General features: G+C 40.8%; 1 protein-coding gene across 3 annotated transcripts in view; it reads right to left on the reverse strand.

Moving 5' to 3' along the window:
- Positions 1-3,494: 3,494 nt before the first annotated feature.
- The window catches only part of CHCHD3 (coiled-coil-helix-coiled-coil-helix domain containing 3), a 299,985-nt gene continuing 281,510 nt past the window's right edge, over positions 3,495-21,969 (reverse strand). For all 3 annotated transcript variants that reach the window (XM_054494780.2, XM_054494779.2, XM_063667850.1), the window contains 2 exons: positions 15,064-15,199; positions 3,495-4,289 (listed from right to left, as the gene is read on the reverse strand). In XM_054494780.2, the coding sequence (XP_054350755.1) occupies positions 4,266-4,289; positions 15,064-15,199 (160 nt within the window). In that variant the 3' untranslated portion in view covers positions 3,495-4,265. The remainder of the gene's footprint in view (positions 4,290-15,063; positions 15,200-21,969) is intronic.

A 21,969-nucleotide genomic window follows, 5' to 3' on the forward strand; every position in this document is an offset into this window, starting at 1 on the left:
TTGCTTGAACGCAGGAGGTGGAGGTTGCAGTGAGCCAAGACCATGCCATTGTACTCCAGCCTGGGTGGCAGAGCAAGACTCTGTCTCAAAAAAAAAAAAAAAAAAAAAAAAGGCCAAAAAAGGAAAAAAAGCTCTTAGAGCTCTTAGAGAGTGAAAGGAGCTTCTGGGAATCACATCCAGTCCTCTCCAGGCACAGCCTTGATCACCACGAGCCAGTATTCTACTTTATGGACAGTAAACGGGTCTTTATCCCCCTCCTTTATTTCTTTTATGTTGCTTCAGTTATTGTTGGTACCTCAAAATCAAGTGGGTCAAGGGAAGGAGAGTAAAAACTGAAATCTGCTCCATTCCACATGCTTTTAAAGGCTGGGAGGAAGAAGCTAAAGCAGATGCTTGGAATAAAGGTTTAAACTAAACCGTGGACTCCTTAGCCAGAACATGTATTCTTCACTGGCCGGTGCAGGCCTCGGAACACCCGCACCACAGTCCCCTATTCTGGGGGTGGTTTGGACCGTGGGTGTCATCAGCACAAATGGCCTACGTGTCCTAAGGTGACTTCCTAGACTAGATGCAGCCTGCCCAAGGAGTAAATCCCTCAGAGCACTGATGGAAAACTAAAATCTAATGGGGACCATAAGCTGTAGGAAAAGTACCATGAAGGGCACAGAGAAAGAAATACAAATATAGTTTTCATTTTAGAGAATTTACCCAGTTTATAAGAACTGTAAGAATAAGAAATTACTAAATGAGAGGAAGTACTAAATATAGGACTAAAAGATTTAGGAGGCTGGGGAAGAAAAGAAGGGAAGTATCAAAAAACACAAATCATAATGGAAAGGACCCAGAGCAGGCCACTGTACAGTGAGAGACCAGAAGGATGCACTGTGCACTCCGTTGTCACTGCTTCTCTGGAGGGAGGCCGGAGAGGCTGAGAAAAGTGTAACACACAGAGGAGGTTAGAGGAGGGGATGAAGATGGCAGAGAAGAAAGGAGGAAGCAGAGACTGAGAAAACTTGGGAGAGGAAGACGGGAAGAGAGCAGTGAGATATGAATGAGTATCAACTCATTCATTCACAACGTTAGCCTTTCAAGAGGATTAACTCTAAACAGACTATTTTCTAACTCACTTGGTTTGAATCACAGCAAGTTACTGCTGCCCTTTCAATTGTTCAACTGTTAATTCTTTAAAAAAATTATTTCAAGAATACGTTATAACATTATTAACCATAGTCAGCATGTTGTACAATAGATCTCTTGAACTATTCCTCCTAATCTAACTGAAATTTTGTTGCTTTAATTCTTAAATCTCAAAAGGGTCATCTCCTACAGCTCACTGAAATGTGGGTTTCTGGCAAAAGCAATTATACCTGCAGGCTGGAAGACAGCAAGTGAAGAACCACACATTCTACATTTCTCAGCCCAAGAAGTCGAGGACATGTGACTACCTGGTCAGTTCTAAGCTAAATACTGCTAAAAACTGTTGTAGGGAGTCTTGTGGGTTGACCAACTGGCCACAGGCATCTGGCTTTTAGCAGTCTACATTTGCTACTCATCATGATTAGTCAATACTTTTCTAAACTATTGCATGTTGGCAAGTTTACTGTAATGTTATTGACTTCTCAAAGAGGATTTCGTGCTGATTCAACCCAGCTGTGTTCTATAAGTTCATCAAACATTTGTTTAGTGTGATAACCTCTGATCAGCTTTCAAGACACTTTATTCTTCTTGGCTTCATGAGCTAAGCTACTGTGGTTGAAGGTGCATTCTACTTAAGTGAGAAACTGACTGATTGGAATGTACCACTCTACAGCCTCATATAAATCACAACACCCTTCCCAAGCAGTGGTCTGGAAAGCTACTGTGACCTGGCACAGCTGTGATGCCATCAGCAGCAGGGAGCTCTCCAAGGATGGAGAGAAAGGCATCATTTCATCCTTTTATTTCCCCAAAGCGCTGGCTTTTGTCTTGCACCTACCATGCTTATCAGAATGATAAATTAATAAGCAATGCTGGGAGGGACAGCCTGACGAACCAACCCCCCTTCCCCTGGATTTCGCCCACTTTAGATGCCTGACCCTACAGTGCTGCATTTGCCTGCCAGAGGCAAGACTGGCAGCCTGGGATGTGCCAAGCGCTTGGCTCTCAATTGCAAAACAAAACAGTATAGGAGGGAATTTGTGAGTTAGCTGATTTGCAAACACTAGAGCAAGTCGCCATGTAAACATTTGTTTTTGTGTCTCTCAGGTTTTTCCATTTCTCTCAGGCAGCTACCTGGATGCCACCCTGACAGCATCAAAATGTGTTGCTCCTCAAGTTACCAGTGAATCCTTATTCACACTGAAATAAACTCAGCTTCTTTCAGATCATTAAAAAAGAAACCTGAAAGCCCCCCACAAAACAAAACAAAAAACCCAAACAAAAAACCTTCATGAAGCAGTCATCACAGAGGATATTAGTAATTATGGTAGGAGAGCCTCTAGTGTTGCTCAGAATCAACATTAGGCCAGCAGGTGTGTCCCCAAGTGTCCATGAACATGTAACTCAGAGGGAGCTATCGCCCGGGGAACCTGAATGAATAAGCAGCTGTGGTTACACTCACATGGGCTGGCTGAGACTGTTCCATCACAAGTACATCCAACTTTAAATAAAAGGTACTTGGGCATGTGAATACGTTCTATGCCCCCAACTCCAAATGCCAGTTTACTGAATCATCACACAAGCCAGCATTTACTGGGTCTGACCAAACGTATACGGTGAGTCAGCATTTGGACTCTTCACTGTAAGCCTAAAAATTAGTTCTTCCATTTGCCCCCTTTTTGCAGTTGAAGAAGTATTGGTTGACTTGGTTGAATTCCACAGCAGAGCCAGAATTTGAACACAGATTAAGAATACAGAACCTGTATTTTGCTAAATTCACTTGCTTCGTAATAAAATAAAAATCCTACATGACAAAAGACACTTAAAGGATATCACAGAGCACTGGTACTCCTATGTCCCAAAAGAACCTTCTCATTTAGCTTCAGTGTGACTACTTATTTCCAATTCACTCAACTCTAGGGTTGAAGCACCAATCATGGTGAAAAAAAAAAAAAAGGGAGAGTTATAATCAGGAAGTTTTGAAAAATTGGAAAGAGGAAAAAAAAAAAAAACTAATGGTTGAATTATTTTCCTTAAACATTTTTTAGTATTGCAGGATCAGAAGGTCCTAACCAAGGTTATCTAATTCTAGTTCTTGCCCCAGGCAGGATTACTTAAGTCATTCCAAAGAAAGGAAGGTTCACACAATTTGTAAAGATCTTCCTGAATTCTACCTACCTGATAGGCAAGTTATAAGCATCACTTGCCTGTCGGAGGCTCCACGAAATGCTCTGGAGCCTTTGAGAGGAAAGGTACAGCACAAATGCAAATTATTAACAATATAAATCAGCTCAATTCCCGTAAGCATAGCCATCTAACCCAGCCAAAAGAATGTGTGAGGAGCTACAATGCCAGTCTTTGTCAGAAAATATATTTATTATTGGTAGTGAGTGAAGTAAAGATGTGAGTATTCGCTATAGAGGTTATATCAGCCAAGGTTGCCTTCATATTGATAAAAATACCTTATCTCACTTGTAATCATAAACATTATTCCAGTAGAAGAGGTACATTTTCTCTCCTTTTTGTCTTCTTGCCTGTATAATCACCATAATAAGTTAAAATGAAATAGCTCTTACATAATCAAAGGAGAAAAGAAAGAGAGACAAAACCAACATGCCCCAGCCTAGACAATTCCATCCAGCACTGGTGCCTCCAGATCTGTTTTCTGGCTCTCTCCACCTAGCACTGCTGCCCCCAGATCTATGTTTTCTGGCTCTTTCCTTGCCCCACTCCAATTAATTTAGCCCCCAACCCCATCCTACTTTGTTAGGGTGGAGGTTCACCAAATGATGGGGCTTGTTCAGAAGAGAAACATTTTATGGCCAGTGGAAGTTGAGTAGAAAGTACCAAAAGGTGGAGAGGGCTGCCCTTCTCTTTTAATCATCATAAGAGGGTTTACTAATACTGAAGAGTGTCCTTTAATGACTGATCCCTGATCAAGGCTTTGGCCCTTCAAATTGCTGCTGTTCAAAACGTGAAATGATTCTGCTGAATCCATTCTTGGTGTCTCTCTTTAGTGGCCTTCTCATTAGTGGTCTTCTCTTCAAATGGGTTGTTTTCTCACTAGGAAAAAAAATGTTCCATCTCTGGAATTAACGTTGATGGTGTTTTGCTCATTCTGAAAGTTTTTATCCTCCCTTCTCAAGCATGCTCTGCAAGAAAAACAGAAAGAGTAAGTTTTACCACCAGGAGAGGACAAAAAATAAATGGCACTATTTAGTATGATTTGTGTTGCTTTTCAAATATCTAATTTTAAAAACACAGAAAACAAGGCATATGCTTCCTGTTCTCAAAATATTGCTCCTTTAATCAACACCATTGCTTTATCACGTATGATCTTTAAATGACCCCTCTCACCACCATATGGGTTGAAAACCCCAACAAGGCCGGGCGCAGTAGATCACGCCTGTAATCCTAGCACTTTGGGAGGCCAAGGGGGACAGATCACTTGAGCCCAGAAGCTTGAAATCAGCCTGGGCAACACAGTGAAACCCCATCTCTACCAAAAACAAAAACATTAGCTGGGCATGGTGGTGTGTGCCTGTAGTCTCAGTTACTTGAGAGGCTGAGGTGGGAGGATCCCTTGAGCCTGGGAGGCAGAGGGTGCAGTGAGCCATGATCATGCCACTGCACTCCAGCCTGGGCGACAGTCTTTGCTGTCTCAAATAGAAAGCAAAAGTGCTCTTGGTAGGGGCATTTGGAAATGTTGGGAGCATGGCTGATGGATGCAGTGACTGGGGGAAAGCTGTGGCCAAGGCAGTGCAGGGATCAAACCCCAACACCAAAGGCTCTGAGAGGGAATCTCTTCATTAGAGAAACACAAGATTCCTTCCCAGAGAGGGAGAGCACAGATGTTCATGTGCTCATGAGGCTGGACACAGCTACACAGATTGGTACCTATTCCCGGACTGCAGAAATGGTCCCTGCATTCTATTTAGTTATTTATTTGGGAGATGCGGATGTAGATAGGAAGAATTCTTAACTATCAGATGAGAACTCTATAACCAGCTGAAATGGGGGTATACTGCCTCCATTTTTAGAGGTCTTTAGGAAGAAAAAAGTGATACTTTCCCCTCTAGTTTTGCAACCACTCAGAGAGGCAAGGTGAGGCTGAGGTTGCCTCTAGTTTATCCATTCCCACCTGCCTCCCGCCAACCCGCACCCTTCCAGCCATCTCTCCATTGAGCTCCTACCAGGTACCACTGCACTCAGTTTAGTGCACTGGGGAAACTAATAGATACACCTGTGGAAAATTCAGGAATAATAAAAGGTAATAATTTGCTAATTTTTATTTATTTGCTAAATACATGCTAAAATTTATTTTATTGTGTAAACAGCATAACATTTAATAGGACAAATAGTATCTGGTAGAAAGTAATTTTTTCCTTTCTTCTGTTTCCCAGTTTCTGTGTCCCCTTCCAGAGATGGTCACAGTTCACAAGAGGAATGGTTCTGCCTGGTGCAGGGGCAAGCCTGTAGCTGGAGCGAGCAGGGAAGGCTTCTCCAAGGACCTTCCACCATGGAGAGAATCCAGGTGGAAGACTGGGGTAGGACTGGGAAGAGTGAGGGGAGGGAGCGGTGGCCAGGATTCAGCAAGGGAACAAGCCTAGCACACACAGAATCCTGAGGGGAGAGGCCTAGCTGGAAGAAAGGGTACATGCTCAGGACTGACCAAGAGAAAGGGTGGAAAGAGGGCCCAGGACAGACGCCAGGCTGAGACATGTCCTGCTAGCCACAGAAAACATGGAGGATGTTTTCCTTTTACATAGGAGAATGGCATTTAGGAATGTTAACCTGACATCCTCAGCGTGATGGATACAACAGAGGGGAGTCTGCAGGCAGGAAGCCCAAGGAGAAGGCAGATTAGAAACCAGACAAGGGTGGAAACAAGAACTAGAGCTACATGGGAAGAAAAAGGGAGATGGTGACATCCAAGGTATGGGAGGATCCTTGGTGACAAGGACAGTGATGGGGCCACCAAGAGAAACAGGGAAGTCAGTGGGAGCCTGGGAAGGAGGAGGATGACTTAAATTACGGGTTTGTGAGGCAATTTTGGGTGAGACATCCAAAATGGAAATATCTAGAAGGAAGCTGTAGGCCTTCTGAGGTCAAAGGTCTCTAGACACAACAATTTAGGGTCAAAAATTTAAAAATGATTGAAATTAAGGGGACAGAACAGAAAGAGTAGAAGTCAAACAAGATGGTGTATTGGGTCATAGGAGCAAAGGGTGGATAGATTATCCTAAAGTGTTCATCATTATAGGTTTCTAAGAAGTCTATGTCATAGGGCACAAAAGAACAAATATAAAGGCAGGCAAACTTAGACATAACATACATAGTGGTCAGAAAAACAATGATTCTGTCATACAGGAGGTAAATTAGAAAAGCTAGATGCATTTAGAGAAAACAGGAAAAACAAAGTAGGTGCAGTAAGATTCTGCTCAGCAGAGTTGTCCTGTAAGAACTCATACTGGAATGTGAGGCACCAGCCCCATGTTCGCTGGGAAAATAACACGCGGAGCACCCACCATGTAAGAGACACCACCTGGCAGTGTCAAAGCGTCACAGCATCTCTGCTATGCTCATTTGCTTGTGAATTGATCTGTGTGAGTCTCTCCAATTACATAGATGATAAGTTCTATAAAGTCCAGATATACACTACATGATGCTTTATTAAATACAAAATGGAAGCCAGTATATATAGATCTGGAAGCAGATCTATACTGAGCCTATCTAAGGGAATTCAGTTACTAGAGAAAGTGATCTCTTTATAAATGATGCCACCTGGCCATTTGCATTTGGGGGGTTATAGATTCACTGCTTTCTTCAACACACTGATGGGAGCTTTGAGCTGTCATCTGCCTCGTCAAGATTATATAGCTGTACCCCTCTCTACAATTTTGGGCTTAGGGTTACAAGGATAACCACATGACAATGCACCTCCTTTCAAATACTGCAAAATAATCTGCAGCTGCCACAACTTAAGGAAAGCAATAGTTAAAGAGTGTTTTCACGAGTCTAGAGATTGTTTTTACTATTCTCTCTGCAAGCTCAACCAAATATAGAGGGGTAATTTTTCAGTCAAATCATATCATGCTAAGAATGTTAGGCTCTCTTTCAGAAAGAGACAAGGTGGGACCTGGCTGGTCTGAGGATGAGCAGGCCAGGCTCACATAAAGACACTGAAAGAAGTAACATTTTAATAACCCCGTTAGCCACATTCACAAAATACCCTGTTACATGTATTAAAATTCTAATCCTCCAAGATAGCACAGTGGTTCAGCCGATTTGTGGTGACTCCTTGAAGACATGTGGGACCACCACAGAAAAGCACCAGGGCTGATCTATAAACATTTTGTCAAACTGCACTCACTTGCTACCAAAGGGTGGCAGAGGTGGTACAAAACCATCTTAATTCTGTCAGGGAAATTAACAAACACAATGGCAGGCTGGATTTTTAAAAAAGATGAATTCATCTGTCAAACATTTTGGGATATTATTATATTCCAGCTATGCAACAAAACCTGCTCCAACCCAGAACCCAGGGCTTTCAGCTGGAGGGATCCGTAGGTCTGGTGAGGTCTGTGTTATTCAGCTTTCACCTTACAGGTTCTACTGTCTCTGTATTGGTTCTGTAAGTACTGCTGTTGGGCTGAATTTCAACGCTGCATAAATTTAACACTGCATCAATTAACATAGGAAATTCCCTAAAGAATGAGGGAGAAGCTTTGCAAGTTATAAAAAATTGCTTCCTTTAAGGAACTGCTAACACTTAATCTTAATGTGGAGAAAGAAATTCCTTGCTTTTGCTCATCATTCACGTATCTGGGCCTGCAGAAACTCCTTTTATAAACAGCTGGGTAAATCACCAAAAGAAGAGAGTGGTTCAGGCATGAACACTGCTCTTTTCCCAAGTCTTTTTCTCATTCCAGCCACTGAAGAACAACCGGCAGCTCACAAATAAGAACAGCGCCCCTGGAGACCTGAGATTGCATGTCATTTCCGCTTATTAAAACCTTACTAACCATCCTAACCACTTGCCTCAAATATTTCTGTTAAGCAGTAATCTCATCAACTGATTTTTGAATCACACCTTTCTTGGAGGGGTTGACTATCATAGCAGCATGCCAGCTACTGGCTGTGTTGATAATTTAAGAGAAATGATGGCAACCCTGGGTTGCTAACCAATCATCATGAAGAGAAGAAAAGCAGTTTGTTTTTTAAGATACCACTCAGGGTGCTTGTCTCTGGATAAGCTTACCCAGCGCCTCACCAAGACTTCAGGCCTCATAAAGCTGGGTAGAGAAGCAGGAAGGTTTACCTAACCAAGGAAAAATGAAACTGGAGATGTGTCCTGGCACAGACCTCGTCTTAAGACACGAGTTTTACTAAGGAGGGTCAGGAAAAGTGGGGAGTGGGAGACACTGGAGCTTCGATGAGGAAAAAGACAGAATGAGAAGACTGTGCATGAGACAGGAAGGAAAAGTCATCTATAAATTGAATTTATGGGAAGCACAAAGCAAGTTTTGCCTGTGCACCAAGTACTGTTCTTCACTACCTGGAAATCTGATTAGCTCACTTATTTTGTTTTCAATATGTGTCTATGCCCCTGCAGCAAGAGCTGTTTGTTCTTCATTCCTCCTGCTTTGGAGGAAATAGAAGTTAACTTTTTTCTGCCTGGATCTTGCTTTATATCTTCTATGACAAATGCTCTGTATAATATTCAAATTAAGTTACAAGTAATTAACTGTTTATACAGCTGGCTGCAATAACAGACAAAACACTAACATACTGCAGTTCTAACGCTTGAAGGACGAGCATGAAAAAAGAAATACCTATTAAGAAAAATGAAAATCTATTACCATGGTAGCATTTCTTCTATTAAACTCAGATTTAAAAAAAGAGAAAATGTCACGAAGCAACGATTACTCTCAGAAAGTGGTTTAGAAAAGGATTCCTATGATGGAAGAGGTTGGGATAGGAAATTTAAAGTTTGGAATTTTGTTTGCTTTGATCTGACTCTAAATTCAAAGGGCTGCCCTACCAAAAAATGGGAAATCTATTATGAAATACCCACGCATCAGTCACCCTGTGACCAGCATCCCAGCTGGGCAATTAATAAATGTCATCAAGCGATGATGATAAAGCAGCTTTCGAACACAATAAAAACACATTCCTGGAGGGCTTCCCAGAGAGTTAACCTTCTTGATTATCTTCGTGCTCTCTGAAAGTGGCCACCGTGTACATCAGGGGGGACTCTGATGTGGGTCAGGGGAGGGAAGCAGGATGACTGGGAGCAGTAGAACCAAGGGAGGGTCTGGTCACAGCTGTGAGCTAGCCAGGGGACTGGGGTCACCTACTGTTTCAATGGGAGCAAGAGAAGAGGGGAAGGGGATCTCTTTTCAAGGCTTCCATCTGCTTCCTGTGTCATCTTCCAATTTGTTCTTAAGGCTAAAGATTCATTCCTAGGGTTGGTCTGATGAGATCTCTGCCAGGTAGCTTTGACCTGTAGGGAGTGACACCTCCTTATCTCCCAAAAGATGGAAAACAAGGACTTGGCAGGACCTCTGAAAGGTCAGAGACCTTTAATGCAATTCAGGCCAATGGGCTCTAAGAGCAATGGTTTTCAAACTTTGGGTACAGAGTCTCCTGGGAAATTTGGTCAAAGTTCAGATGCCCAGGCCTCACCCCAGACCTTCTGAATCAGAATCTCCAGGGATGGGGATTGGGTGGGTATATTTTAAGCAAACCCCTCAGGGGATTCTGATGCTCACCCACATCTGAGATCTGACACGACAGGAAAAATAGCCTGGTTCTGAATTTAAGAGTGGGCTGTTTGGTCTGGGTTCTGCCCTTCTACAGATCATTTAAATTCTCTGGAAGCTAATTTTTGCACATGAAAAAAATGAAGTTGGGTTACATGATCTCTAGGGTCCTTTTAGCTCCAACAGCCTATAAGTCTATTAAATCATTTGCATCTAACGTAGAGTTCATCTGAAAACAATGATAACATACAGCTTGCTCTGGCAATAGGTTTTTCTTTCAAGAACCTTGATTTTTAAGCAAAAGCTACTACTATGTTTTCAGGACCCCTTCATACTCAAAATATGTCACAGACTTAGGAGCAGAATCCTGGTCTAATATAAATACAGTTCACCAGGGAGATGAAATGCATTGCCCTTCAGAAGGCGGACAGAAATTGGGCCAGGGCAAATTCCTCCATGTGCACTGATCTTGAGGCTTTGACTTAGGAAGCCAACCAAATACTGGAGATGTCAATGATATTTTAGAAATGAGACAACGGGGTGCACTAGCCTTAAGTTGGAGAGCTGTCACATTAGGATCTAGCCTCATTTACTGGGTCCTGACCCCAAGCTCCTCACTGTAGTCAGGTTCCTTTCTGATCTCTCCAAAGAGATCAGCAGGAAGCATGTAGGTCTGAGGTGGGGTTGTCTCGTTTACAAGACGTCCTTATTGTGAGCTGAGCTAACTGTTTGCGTGGCTACTGTCCCACTGCCTGCTTACTGACTGAAACTTCCACTATGGTTTGGGGGACCCCTGACAGACTCATCATCTAACTTCAGGTCCCACACTGATCTCTGTCCCTTGGGCATCTCCTGGGGTTGGTCCTTGCCTCTGGTCCCAGTTTGCCCTTGGTTGACAGGCTCCAGGTTCCTGGCTTCCTGCTCTGTTTTCAGAGTCACACTTCCCATGGTACTTCATAGGATGAAAGGCATCATGATTCAGGGGAGGCTTACGGCTGGCTGGAGGGAGCCTGCATTTTCTAATGGCCTTTATTAGCCGGCAGGGTACATTCTGCCAGCCAGTGCAGAGACAGCTGTTTTTCAACTTCACTGACTTTGAAGAAACTGTGAAACTGTTTCTATTCCCTCCCAGTTCTTTCTGCCACCTTGGCTTCCCCAGGGCTGTCAGGAGTGTGAACCTCAAAGAAAGGGTACGTAGCAGTGGGAGGCCAGGCAGCAGCAGACCAATCAGAAATGCAAGTGTTCTTCTCAAAGTGAACGTTTAAGGTGGACAGCAAAATTTAAGAGGTGAAGGCACAAATACTGGAGGTCTCAAAAGAAGTGCTGCTTGTACCAAATAGGCCATGTCTCTTCATCTGAGTACGCCTATGAACAGGCATGCTTATGCACACCACCTTTTGCTCTCTATACATGAAAGCAGAATCAGTCCTAGAATAACAGAGCTAGATGGCCCTCATGGATCACCTGGTTCAAACCTTCAATTTATCAAAGCAACTGAAGCTCAAGTCACTATAATTAGATTAGGATTGCAGCAACAGCATTTCCTATAAACCCCACCCTCCCAGTGAACATAGAATGTGCCATAAGGGTCCAGCCAGCTTCTGCATTTTTCTGTCAATAGCAGCAGGGCTGGGAGAAAGCTGAACTGCTTAGACTAGCGGCTCCCAATGCAGCCCAATTCTACAAGTAAATAGTAGAGAAGTGGTATGTCTCAGGGAATGGTCCCAGACGTAATGCAGATCTGACAGCAAACCCTTTCAACACCCTTCCCCTTTCTTAAAAAACAGAACTTGGGCATATTTTGGTCTACCCATGAGCAAATACTATTGGCTTCTCATTCCCGCTCCTTTCCATTTCTCCTGTAAGGTAGGTGGTGTGTATAAGCATGCCTGTTCATAGGCGTACTCAGATGAAGAGACATGACCTATTTGGTACAAGCAGCACTTCTCCTACTTTAGGTAGGTGTAGCAAGATAGAATGGGAACCAGGTATCAAAGGTAAGAAGAGGTAACCCAATCTTGCCGAGCTTGAGAAAGTTATGAGGCTAAGCAAGATATGAGAAACAAAACACAGGACTATGTACCAATCGATGTGCTCCTTCATTTGTAAATGCTGTATCTTATACAGCCAGCCAGCCAGTAGCTTTTAAGTCTCAGAAATAATAATTAGAGTTATTTAATATCTCTTTACCGTCATGAAGAGCACATAACTTAATACACAAGAAATAATAGTCTAAATGTCTCATGTCAACCCATGAGAAATTGTTGAAGAACAGCTGAAGAAACACTGATGTGAGTAAGTGGATAAATAAGCAGAGAGGAAGAGTAAGGCTAAGGAATATCTGGAAATTTTCCTAACAGTAAAACCTATTAGTCTCTACAACAATGCCCCAGGGAACCCGTGAAAGGCCAATCTTATGAGTTATTTAAAAGCGGAGTGGACTTAGCCATTGGAATTATTCCGTGGGGGAAACCTTGCACTGTGTTGGATATGGACAACACTGCCTAATGGCTTGTTGTCATGTGTAGTATTTTCCATGTTTAGCATGTCCAGCTTGTTCTCTGGATTTAACAGGAAATATAAGAAGTTGGCCCACGAGGAACTGCTAAAATAGGCAGTTGGGACCACGTATCTTGCCAGAGTCTCTTCTAACAACAGGGGCACAGCTGGGGTCACGAGGTTAGACCATATTCACAAGGAGCAAAAGGACAACCTGGTATTGGAGGGAAAGTAACTGCTCATGAAACACTGATAGAAGCTCCTTCTGGCCACTGTGGCGCGATCTTAAAATGGGCCAGTGCCAAGTTGCCCCTTTTATCACGGGCTTCATCAACCCACTCCCCATGTGTGACCTTCAGACTCTGTCCCCCACTCGTTAGATCTTCCACGTTCTGTGTCTTCCCTTTATCGCTTTCGCTCTCACTTTCCCTTACTGCCTTATTTCTGTATTAGTGGATGATGGATGGATGACCCTTCACAAACTTACCCACTCAAAAACCAAACGCCACTTATGTATTTTGAAATTTTTTGTTTTTATGGCAAGGTACATCTTGGTCTAGCTGTTAAATTCACTATTGTGACTTCCCTGAGTTTCAATGCTCTCAACTGGAAAATGGTGAAAATAAAACTATCTCTATTTACATCTCAGGTTGTCATAAAAAAACAAGTAAAAGAATGGATGTGAAATGACCTTGCAATCTTAACTACTGCCGAAATGTAAGGTGGTGCAGCTTCTTGGTTCTCGTCCATTTCAATGTTGCCCATCTCAGGAAAAAAGGTTTGAGGGCTTCTATCTTTTTATTATTAACTTGTATTATACACCTCCTAATAACTGAATATAAGAGCCACAAAAACAATAGATACTCCAAACATACTAGCTGAAAATAAAAGATTGGAGAGTGAGGGGGAAAAAAGAGGGTCTCTTTTGAAATCATTAATAATAATTTGATGCTTTTGGCTGACCTGTTTAGTAAATTTCAGCACAATAATGCAACTGAGGAAAGAAGGGGAAAAATAAGATTTACTGAATACTTTATATAAAGGTAATCCTCACAACATTACCCAAATTTACAGATGAGAAAACTCAAGCCCCAAGGTCACAGAGCTGGTAAAAGGACAGGGTACAAACTCAGGTCTGCCAGATTCAAACTCACTATTGCGCCATGTGGCGTATTTGGTTTTGTCACAAGTTAACTTTGCTTTATCCTATAAATATATACCATTGATGTCACAAGACTATATGTAGATAATTCAACACAACCCAGACAGGCAGGATGGGGTCAGCACTCCCAATGCCCCTGCAGCTGCCACTGTGGTAATGTTACAAATCACATGGTACAAACAGGCACGTATGTTAGAGACCAGCATTGAAACATACACTTTGTCACAACCACTCTTTTCCACTGACCACCATCTCAATAAGGCACTATTATCAAGTTAGAAAAATCCATGAATCAACCTACAAGTCCCAAGTCCTTCAGTTCATATTCATATTGAAGGCTGGCGTTTATTAACAGCATATCAGAAGCTGTTTTTGACAAATAAAATGTACTAACTTAACATTAGCAACATTACCTGTACCAAAGACCTTTAAAGAAAAGGATCCCTGGCATACTACTAAGAGTTACATAAGTGCAGCTACAAGCAAGAAACAGAAAAAAGCTGCCAGCCACTAGGCTTTTGAGGACAACATAGGCTTTTAATAAATCTTGATTATATTTTTTCCATTAATGTTACTGTTATTTTCCAGCTATCCAGACAATACTAACCCTCCCATCGGATATTTGTAGAGTATAAAAATTTTACACCAAGTGATATTATTATAACTACAGCAAATTAGACTGCAGAAAGGCATGCTGTGTAACTCAAACACTAGATTTAGTTGGGTTAGAAGGTCAAATCTACAGAGTTTGTCAGCAGAAGGAATCAAGGTTTCCAACAATTTCCGCCTCTCAGAACAACCTATATCCAACTGTTAAATTGGTTAAATGATAGGCAATTATGCGACCTGCCAGAATTGATAATTTGCTTCAGGGTTTATCATTAGCTTTCTAAAGTACATAAATTAGAGAAAATGCACGTCCTGTGAACATCATATTATTCTGATATGAAGGGTCAAGAGAAGAATATGGCTATGGTCTATAAAAGCAGGGGAAATTCTTTTTAAAATGCTATCCCTGTCCAATTAAGTGAACTCTGTCAACTGGTGGAAGCATTGGACAGTGACTGAATGGTGGTGTTTTTGTTTTTTTTTAACCTGGCCCTCTGCCTGACTACCTACTGCTTATGGGCCCAAAGGTGCCGGCTCTTAATCTGTATCCTCTTCGCTGGCTCTAAATATTGGCCTAAAAGTATGAGGAATGACCTTGAGAACATTATTATTAGAAGACAAAAGTTCAGGGCAAGTGGAAAAAAGTATAATCTTAGTAGAATCCTTTTTTCTGCAAGTAAATGAGTTGTACACAAGGAAGATATGGGCTCTTTGACAATGATCGGACAGAAGTTATGCCCTAATCAACTCATTACAGTAATTCTTGATAATGATGACTAGGGCTTAGAAAGCTTTTTCACACACAGTGGCCCATTTAGTCCTTACCACTGCCCCAGGTCATCCAGTTTTCAATTTGCCCAGTGCCCCCAGTGGCCTGATTGGCACACCTACCTGTTTGGCATGATTGACACAGTGCATATACTGGGTGGCCAGAGCGGAGCATTTGAGGGTCTGGTGGGTGTTCTCACGGTAACACTGAAGAATTCTGGCCTGCAGATCAGCACAGACTGGATGAGACTCATACCGCCTGAAAACAAACACAGGGACCGCTGAGACCAATGGTCTTCATTCAGAATAAAAATCAAGGTTAAAGAACACATAAAACGCACAGTAAGACACAGATGTTGCAAATGCAGAAAAAGGTTTAAGAGAAAGAATTTTCCTTGAACTTTTAAAGATAGCTAAATTTTTCCCATGATAAAAATGACAAAGGGTAAATAAATTCTAAGAAATTAGTTCCACTAATTGACACTACTGTGAGTTAGTCTGGACAATATAACCATCCCTTCTAAACCGAAACCATATCAACATGCCAGAAACTTGGAAGCGCTAAGTTCTCTCTTCCAGTCCCATATCCACTTGGTCACAAAGTTGGAGATCCCTATGGCCTGGTCCTCCTGCTCCACACCCACTATCGTTACATTGCTTCCAAGTGAGCCACATCCTGGATTCAAGAAACAACCTCCCAGCTGGTCTCTCAGCTTTGATACCCTCTACTCCTGCCTCCACACACCTTCCAGAGGGTTCTTTCCAATAGGAAATCAAAGATGGTCTCTTTTCCCAGCACTTTCTACACAAAATACAAGGCCAGCCGGCTGGTCCTTCTTGATCAGGTTCCTGCCTACTCTGTTGCCTTCACCTCACACCCTGCACACAGCTGAAGCCTGGACAAACCCAATTCAGGGTTTCATTCTTACACTTCTCTTCACATCTAAGCTCATGCTGCTCTTGCTTCTGGAAATGCTCTACGCCCAAACTCCCACCTATGCCTATATATCTGGAAAAAACCTACTCATCCTTTGATACTTCACTCAAGTGTCAGCTTTCATTAGCTCTCCACCCCCCAACCCCAGTACAGTCTATCATTCCCTTTATGGTGACCCCATTGGTCCCGTATTCACTTTTCTTGCCATGCACGTGACACTGACTACATCATAGTCTAATACAGTTTAGCAACTTACATTTACTAGAATGTAAATTCCAAGGACTGTGACTTATTTTCTTTGTTACCTCAGCTATTAGACATGGGAACCCTACAGAAGTCATGTAATACATTTACTCAATGAATACAAATGGGTGCAAAGAAAACATTTTAAAGTCCCCTGGGTTAAAATTTTGCTACTTATACTTACAAATCTCAGATTTTAGTCAGATTGCTTCTGTGAATATGTGAGACCAAATGTAAATGTTTCCAAAAAGCTTATAATATATGCTTGAAAAATGATAATAAACCAAATGAATTATACAAATGAAGGTAACACATTCTTATTAATACGGCAGGGAAGTTTGGACTGCAAGGAAGTTTGGACACATACAGAGAAAAAAACACAATATTACTACTTTTAATCTTGAAATTCGTGTTTTTTCAAATTAGTCTTAATACAAGAAGCTTCCAGTCTTATCACTTCTATTTTTGAAATTTAAATTTGTTATTTCCATAGTAATCTTGAAATCACATTATTTTAAATTTAATGGGTTCTTAAAAAAACCCCTAGAGAACATAGGGGGAATATTTCTCATCAATAAGGAAACCCCTGGGTGATGATTTGTCTCCTCATTACTTTTATCCAGTACACTAAGCTAATATGTATTTTGCTAGAATAGAAATGCAAAGCATGTTGGTGGTTCCCTGACTTCCTACTACCCTCTAAAGAACATAGACATAGAAAAAAAAATGTTTCAACAATTTTTCTATAACATCACTTTCACTTTTTCATTCATTCCTTACTGCTTTGTCAAATACCTAAGAATAGAATTTAAATAGAATCCCAGGAGTTTCCATGCTTTAAGATTTCACACTTCAGATGTCTGTGAATTTTTCTGGACACAGATTTCCCTAATCCTTTACTATGAACATCAGGATTTAAAAGGAATCAGCCATGCTTCAAAGAGTATGGGCACAGATACCACTAAGTGACTAATTATAGCAAGACCTGCATTTAGATAAATATTGAATAAAGTATGATTAAGCATCAGATCAGCTGAACCTAGCAAATACATGACTAATGACTAATAGCTCATAGGAAAGCAGGGTTACATTCTATCCTAGTGTTGACAACTGAATGTGTCTCAGATTTAAAAGCAAGGGGAAGGAGGTGAGGAGGGAAGGCTAGAACAACTCTGACCAGATATGCAGCCCTTCCTCATTAACATATGGGAAAAGACTGTAAAAATGAGCATCCACACACTGCACATCATAAAGAAGACAGTGTATTTTTTCCTTTAAAAAGTCTACTCACAATGGGATAATTCACCTCATGTTATGGACTCCTTAGAAAGAGGTAGTTTAAGTTGTAGATAAGCATGTACCCTGGGTTGAGCTATTAGTCATGCAAGTTAAAGTCCATGAGTTATTTATGATTTGAAATGTGTCAAAATATACTTTTATCACCACAAATCAATACTACTCACTTCCAGGGCTCTTGATTTCCTGTTTGGTGGTCTGTTCTGTATGTGTGTGTGTGTGTGTGCAGTCATCCTCTGAAATTCTTTTTGTACACATTTCAATCTGTATTAATGATTCGATGGTAGAAAGAGGGGAAGAGGAATGGAAATCAGCATAATTGTCCTCCAGCTCCTGAAGTAGACTCTGGGACATTTTCTTGGATTAATCTGTAAGGGCAAAGGTTTGCTTCTGTATTGATCTGTAAAGCTTGTTATACTGCCCTAATGCACTGTTTTCACTTTGGGAAAATGCTAAATGAGATTGCTGTCTAACATTAGAAGGCCATAAAACACAAGCCATGGTACCTTCCATTCAGGATAAAGGTTTCAAAAACATTTCCAATATGCATTATGGTAAACCCTCCATATAATCATAGAGTCAGCAATTGACTTTTATTGACTGCTTTCATTCCTGCTGATGGAAAAAGCCCCTATTAGGCAAAAATAATGAAAGGCAGACTTTCCAGATACCTAGGAAGGAAAATTAAATCTTAGCAGCAAAGAACAATTAGACAAGTTAATTTCTTTGTATGTAAGGAAGAGGCAAAGAAATGGTGAATGACAATGGTAAGAGAAGGATGAAATACAGATTTGGAAAACTTAAAACACTAATAAAGAAGTGAGAAGATCTAATAGTTACTCAAAAACATGTTTAGCAAGAAGAAATCGGTGGAATAGAGTCAACCTTTGAAAATATACATTTAACAAAAACGAGAAAAAAAATCCAGTTTTGTGGTCACTTGAAATCACTGGGAACCTTTCATGGATCCTACCATACGTATGCGCATCTCTTTTCTTTTCTTTCTTATACTCTTTTACTCTGCTCTTCCCTTTCTCTCCCCTCATCTCCACAAGCACTAGCAGCCCGCCCTCCCTTTGGCCCTCCCTACCCCACACAGTGGCACCAAAGGCCCAAGGGGTTGCTGACAGTACCAAAGGTAGAACTGGAGTCCCAAAGATTTGACCCCAGAACAAAATCAAAAGAAGCACTTCTGGTAGATATTCTGTAGCCTATCACCAGTAAAACATTTTTTGGCTAATGTTTAATGTTAATATTCACTTAAAAGGCATCTAAAATATATATATATCCAAGTATTTTTTCTCATTATACTAACAAGTCTATTGTAGAAACTTTGGAAAAAGACAGAAAAGAATAAAGATACACATTTAGGCTGTTTCTAATTTTTCACTGCTTAAAAAACATGGTGAAGGACATAAATTATAAACTACCATTTCTGATTATTACCTTAGGAGACTTTCTTGTAAGTTAAATTAACTGATCAAAGAGAAATGAAAACAGTTTTAGCAAAAACAAAGCCGAGGGAGTATTCAGAAGTTCCCTCTTAAGACTCTATAACACAGTTACACTCGGTTATCTGTTTTAAAACTATCTGTTGGTTCCACTGCTGCCTCTATTTTCAAGTCTTAGAACCTTCTTTGATGTGGGTCTGAGCTTCACATTTCAAGAAAACTACTTACCCATCTTTTTAGTTCTGCTAATATTAATGGTAAGGATAATAAGGTAACTTCAGAGAAGGAAATAATGTGGAGATAACACTCCTCACACCACTCTCCACTCAGAAGGCTAAAAAAATCATGTAATGACAATCAGTTAGCAGCCACAACTCCCAAGGCTCTAGAGGACACTGAAGTCACTCATTACCAGTCTAGGCATGCAAAGAAAGGATCCTTTCCCTGTACCTGAACCAGAAGTGTGCTGAGAGAGTTCTACAGATACTATGATGAAATACCAGAAAGAGGGAGAAGAGAGGGAACAAGAAGGAAAGAAGGAGGGAGAGAGAAAATGAAGATGAGAATGGCTGGTGTTAAAAGGAGAATTCTATTTTTTTTTAACAGGTTCTGATAATGCATCCTTCATGGGATCAGGTGGTCTCATAAAACCATATTTTACACTAAAAGCAGACACACAACACAGTCAGGGAATCAAATCTTTAGGTCTAATTCCTACAGCACAATGCAAAAACTTTAATTTTTTCTCTACCAACTTTTCATTAGCTGTTAAACCCAGTGATCAGGATTTCTGCTTTTCTTTTAAAACGCAAAACTAAAGCTACTAGGCACATTGCCAATATTTAAAAATATGTAATCATTCACTTTCGTTTCTCTTATCACTTATAATGAATCTATCATAAAATGCAATATGAAGGAAGAAAATATTTATCTCAAATGTACTATATTAACTTTTTATTTTTAATTTTACCTTAAATCTAAATATCCTAATATTTGTTTTCAGAGTAAAATGTAAATAGTCTCTAATAATGCAAGATCTGAAAAATTCAATTTTAAGCTTTTCTGACATTCTTAATAACTGCTAACCATTTTATTAATGACATTTCCATTTGAGCTGTAATCAAATTTCCACAATTACACTTCAGAAGTCCCTCTCTAACGTGGTCCAAACAGCTCCAAAAGCTGCCTGCTTTGTTTCCATTTGTTTTCATACACAATTTGAGATGCAATTTCTTTTGATTACTAACATGATGAATGTTAACTAATATGTTTTCTATCATCACAACACAAAATGCCAAGCAGCCTCCACTGTTACCAGAGAAAGGAATGCTGACCTGGACATCACCTAGCTCAGCACTTAGCTCAACGAACCAGTCACACTGAGAGCAGACTATGACCTGTAATGAGGGCCATACTATTTAATCAAATAGCTACAGCTTGGGCTTTAAAAGAAAAGGTTAGCTTTGGCTAGCTAGAAAACAGAGCATATAAAATTCTATCTTGTAAACCCAAGGTTTGAAAGAAGTATCTATCTGAAAATACTTTAAGACTTAACACTTTAATTTTAATCCACTGTTGACTTTGGAAAAAGATGTCAGGTTCACAATTCCATAGTCGGATCCACGGGGGCAATGCGACCTGGAGGGCAGGAGGGGAAAGCACTGCCAGCCTTCCATTCCAGTGTTAGGACCCTGAGTAAAAGCCCTAAACCCAGGAAAATCCAAAAGAGAGGACCTCTGGCCACCTATCCCTGCTAAAATGAGCAACACAGTGCTCTATATACACAGATACACAGTTCTTATGCCAAGAGGCCTCATACACCCTAAAAAGATGGGTACAAACATACCAAAATGTAAGGTGAGCAAACAACTTTTCAATTTTGCAATATGTTTTTCTTATTCAATAATATTGGGTCCTTGGAAATGATGGGGGGCAGGGTGGAAAAACCTAGGAGAGCAGGACTTTAACAGCATGTGACCACGTGACAGGTGGTAGGGGCTCGTGGCTTCTCTGTGGTGCTCAGGGGAGAGTGACACACCCTGACACGATGGGACTCCCCTGCTGCCTGGTTTCTTCTCAAGCCACAGCTCTCATTCTACCCTTCACAGAAAACCCTCTTGGGATCTTGCCAACTGCACCAAACCCTGAGCTGGATCCCACTGTATGGGCTCACCCAGCACAACTGAAAGCTCGAGAGTTCCTATTCCTCATTAGGGGTCTGAACTTAGGAAACTGGGTCTCCAAAGAATGAGGGTCCCCAGTTTTGTTTAGTTGTTTAACAGGTGGAAGGATTTGGGAAGTCAGACATTTGGTATGAGGTGGAAGAAACAAGCCATTGGCTAATTTTTACTTTCCACCATATCTGGGTGTTCTTGACTTAGATTTGGGCTACATATCGCTAAAAAGGGAGATAAAATTTTTACTTAATTCTTACTTAAAAGATACCAGGACTAAGAGGCAATAATTGTATAGAGTTTGGTGACTCAACATAACTGATGGCAACATGAACTCAATCTGGAAAGACCCCATATAATTTAGAACACAGATCACATATAATTTATAACAACCATGTACTCATGGGATGCTATTTTCTCAAGCCTACAAAGTCTTCTCAACAGGCAAAATTGCACTTTCATCTGGGTGGGAAGCCTTTATTTAGAGAGCTATAAGCCATCCCTCCCTCCCTTTCTTTCTTAACAATGCTTGAAATATTGTTATTGCTTAATAAATGTCAAATAATAATGCTGTAATAAAAACAAGCACTAGTGGGTTAACAATTGCAGTTTTTTAGCAGCAGTTATATAAAGTATTCTGGGTAGAACTACCTCCTAGCATGCACATAGTGGGAACAGAATAAAATCACAGCCCACAGAAGTAGCCCTTGGTTATAAGAATTGCAAATTTGAAGATTATTCTCTTTGTCCTTTCAAAAGATCCACAGGTATTGGAATGAAAGTGTTAAATCTGAATCTCCAAAGGATATATCAATGTGTGAATGAGACCAAGTAATCTTAACACAGATCAAACTTTTTATTTGAATATCTCAATTAGGTTTCAGTGTCAAGAAAAGCATTGTTATTATTACTATTATTAAAGGCATGG

Source organism: Pongo pygmaeus, chromosome 6 (genome assembly GCF_028885625.2).
Source record: "Pongo pygmaeus isolate AG05252 chromosome 6, NHGRI_mPonPyg2-v2.0_pri, whole genome shotgun sequence".
Taxonomy (NCBI): Eukaryota; Metazoa; Chordata; class Mammalia; order Primates; family Hominidae; genus Pongo; species Pongo pygmaeus.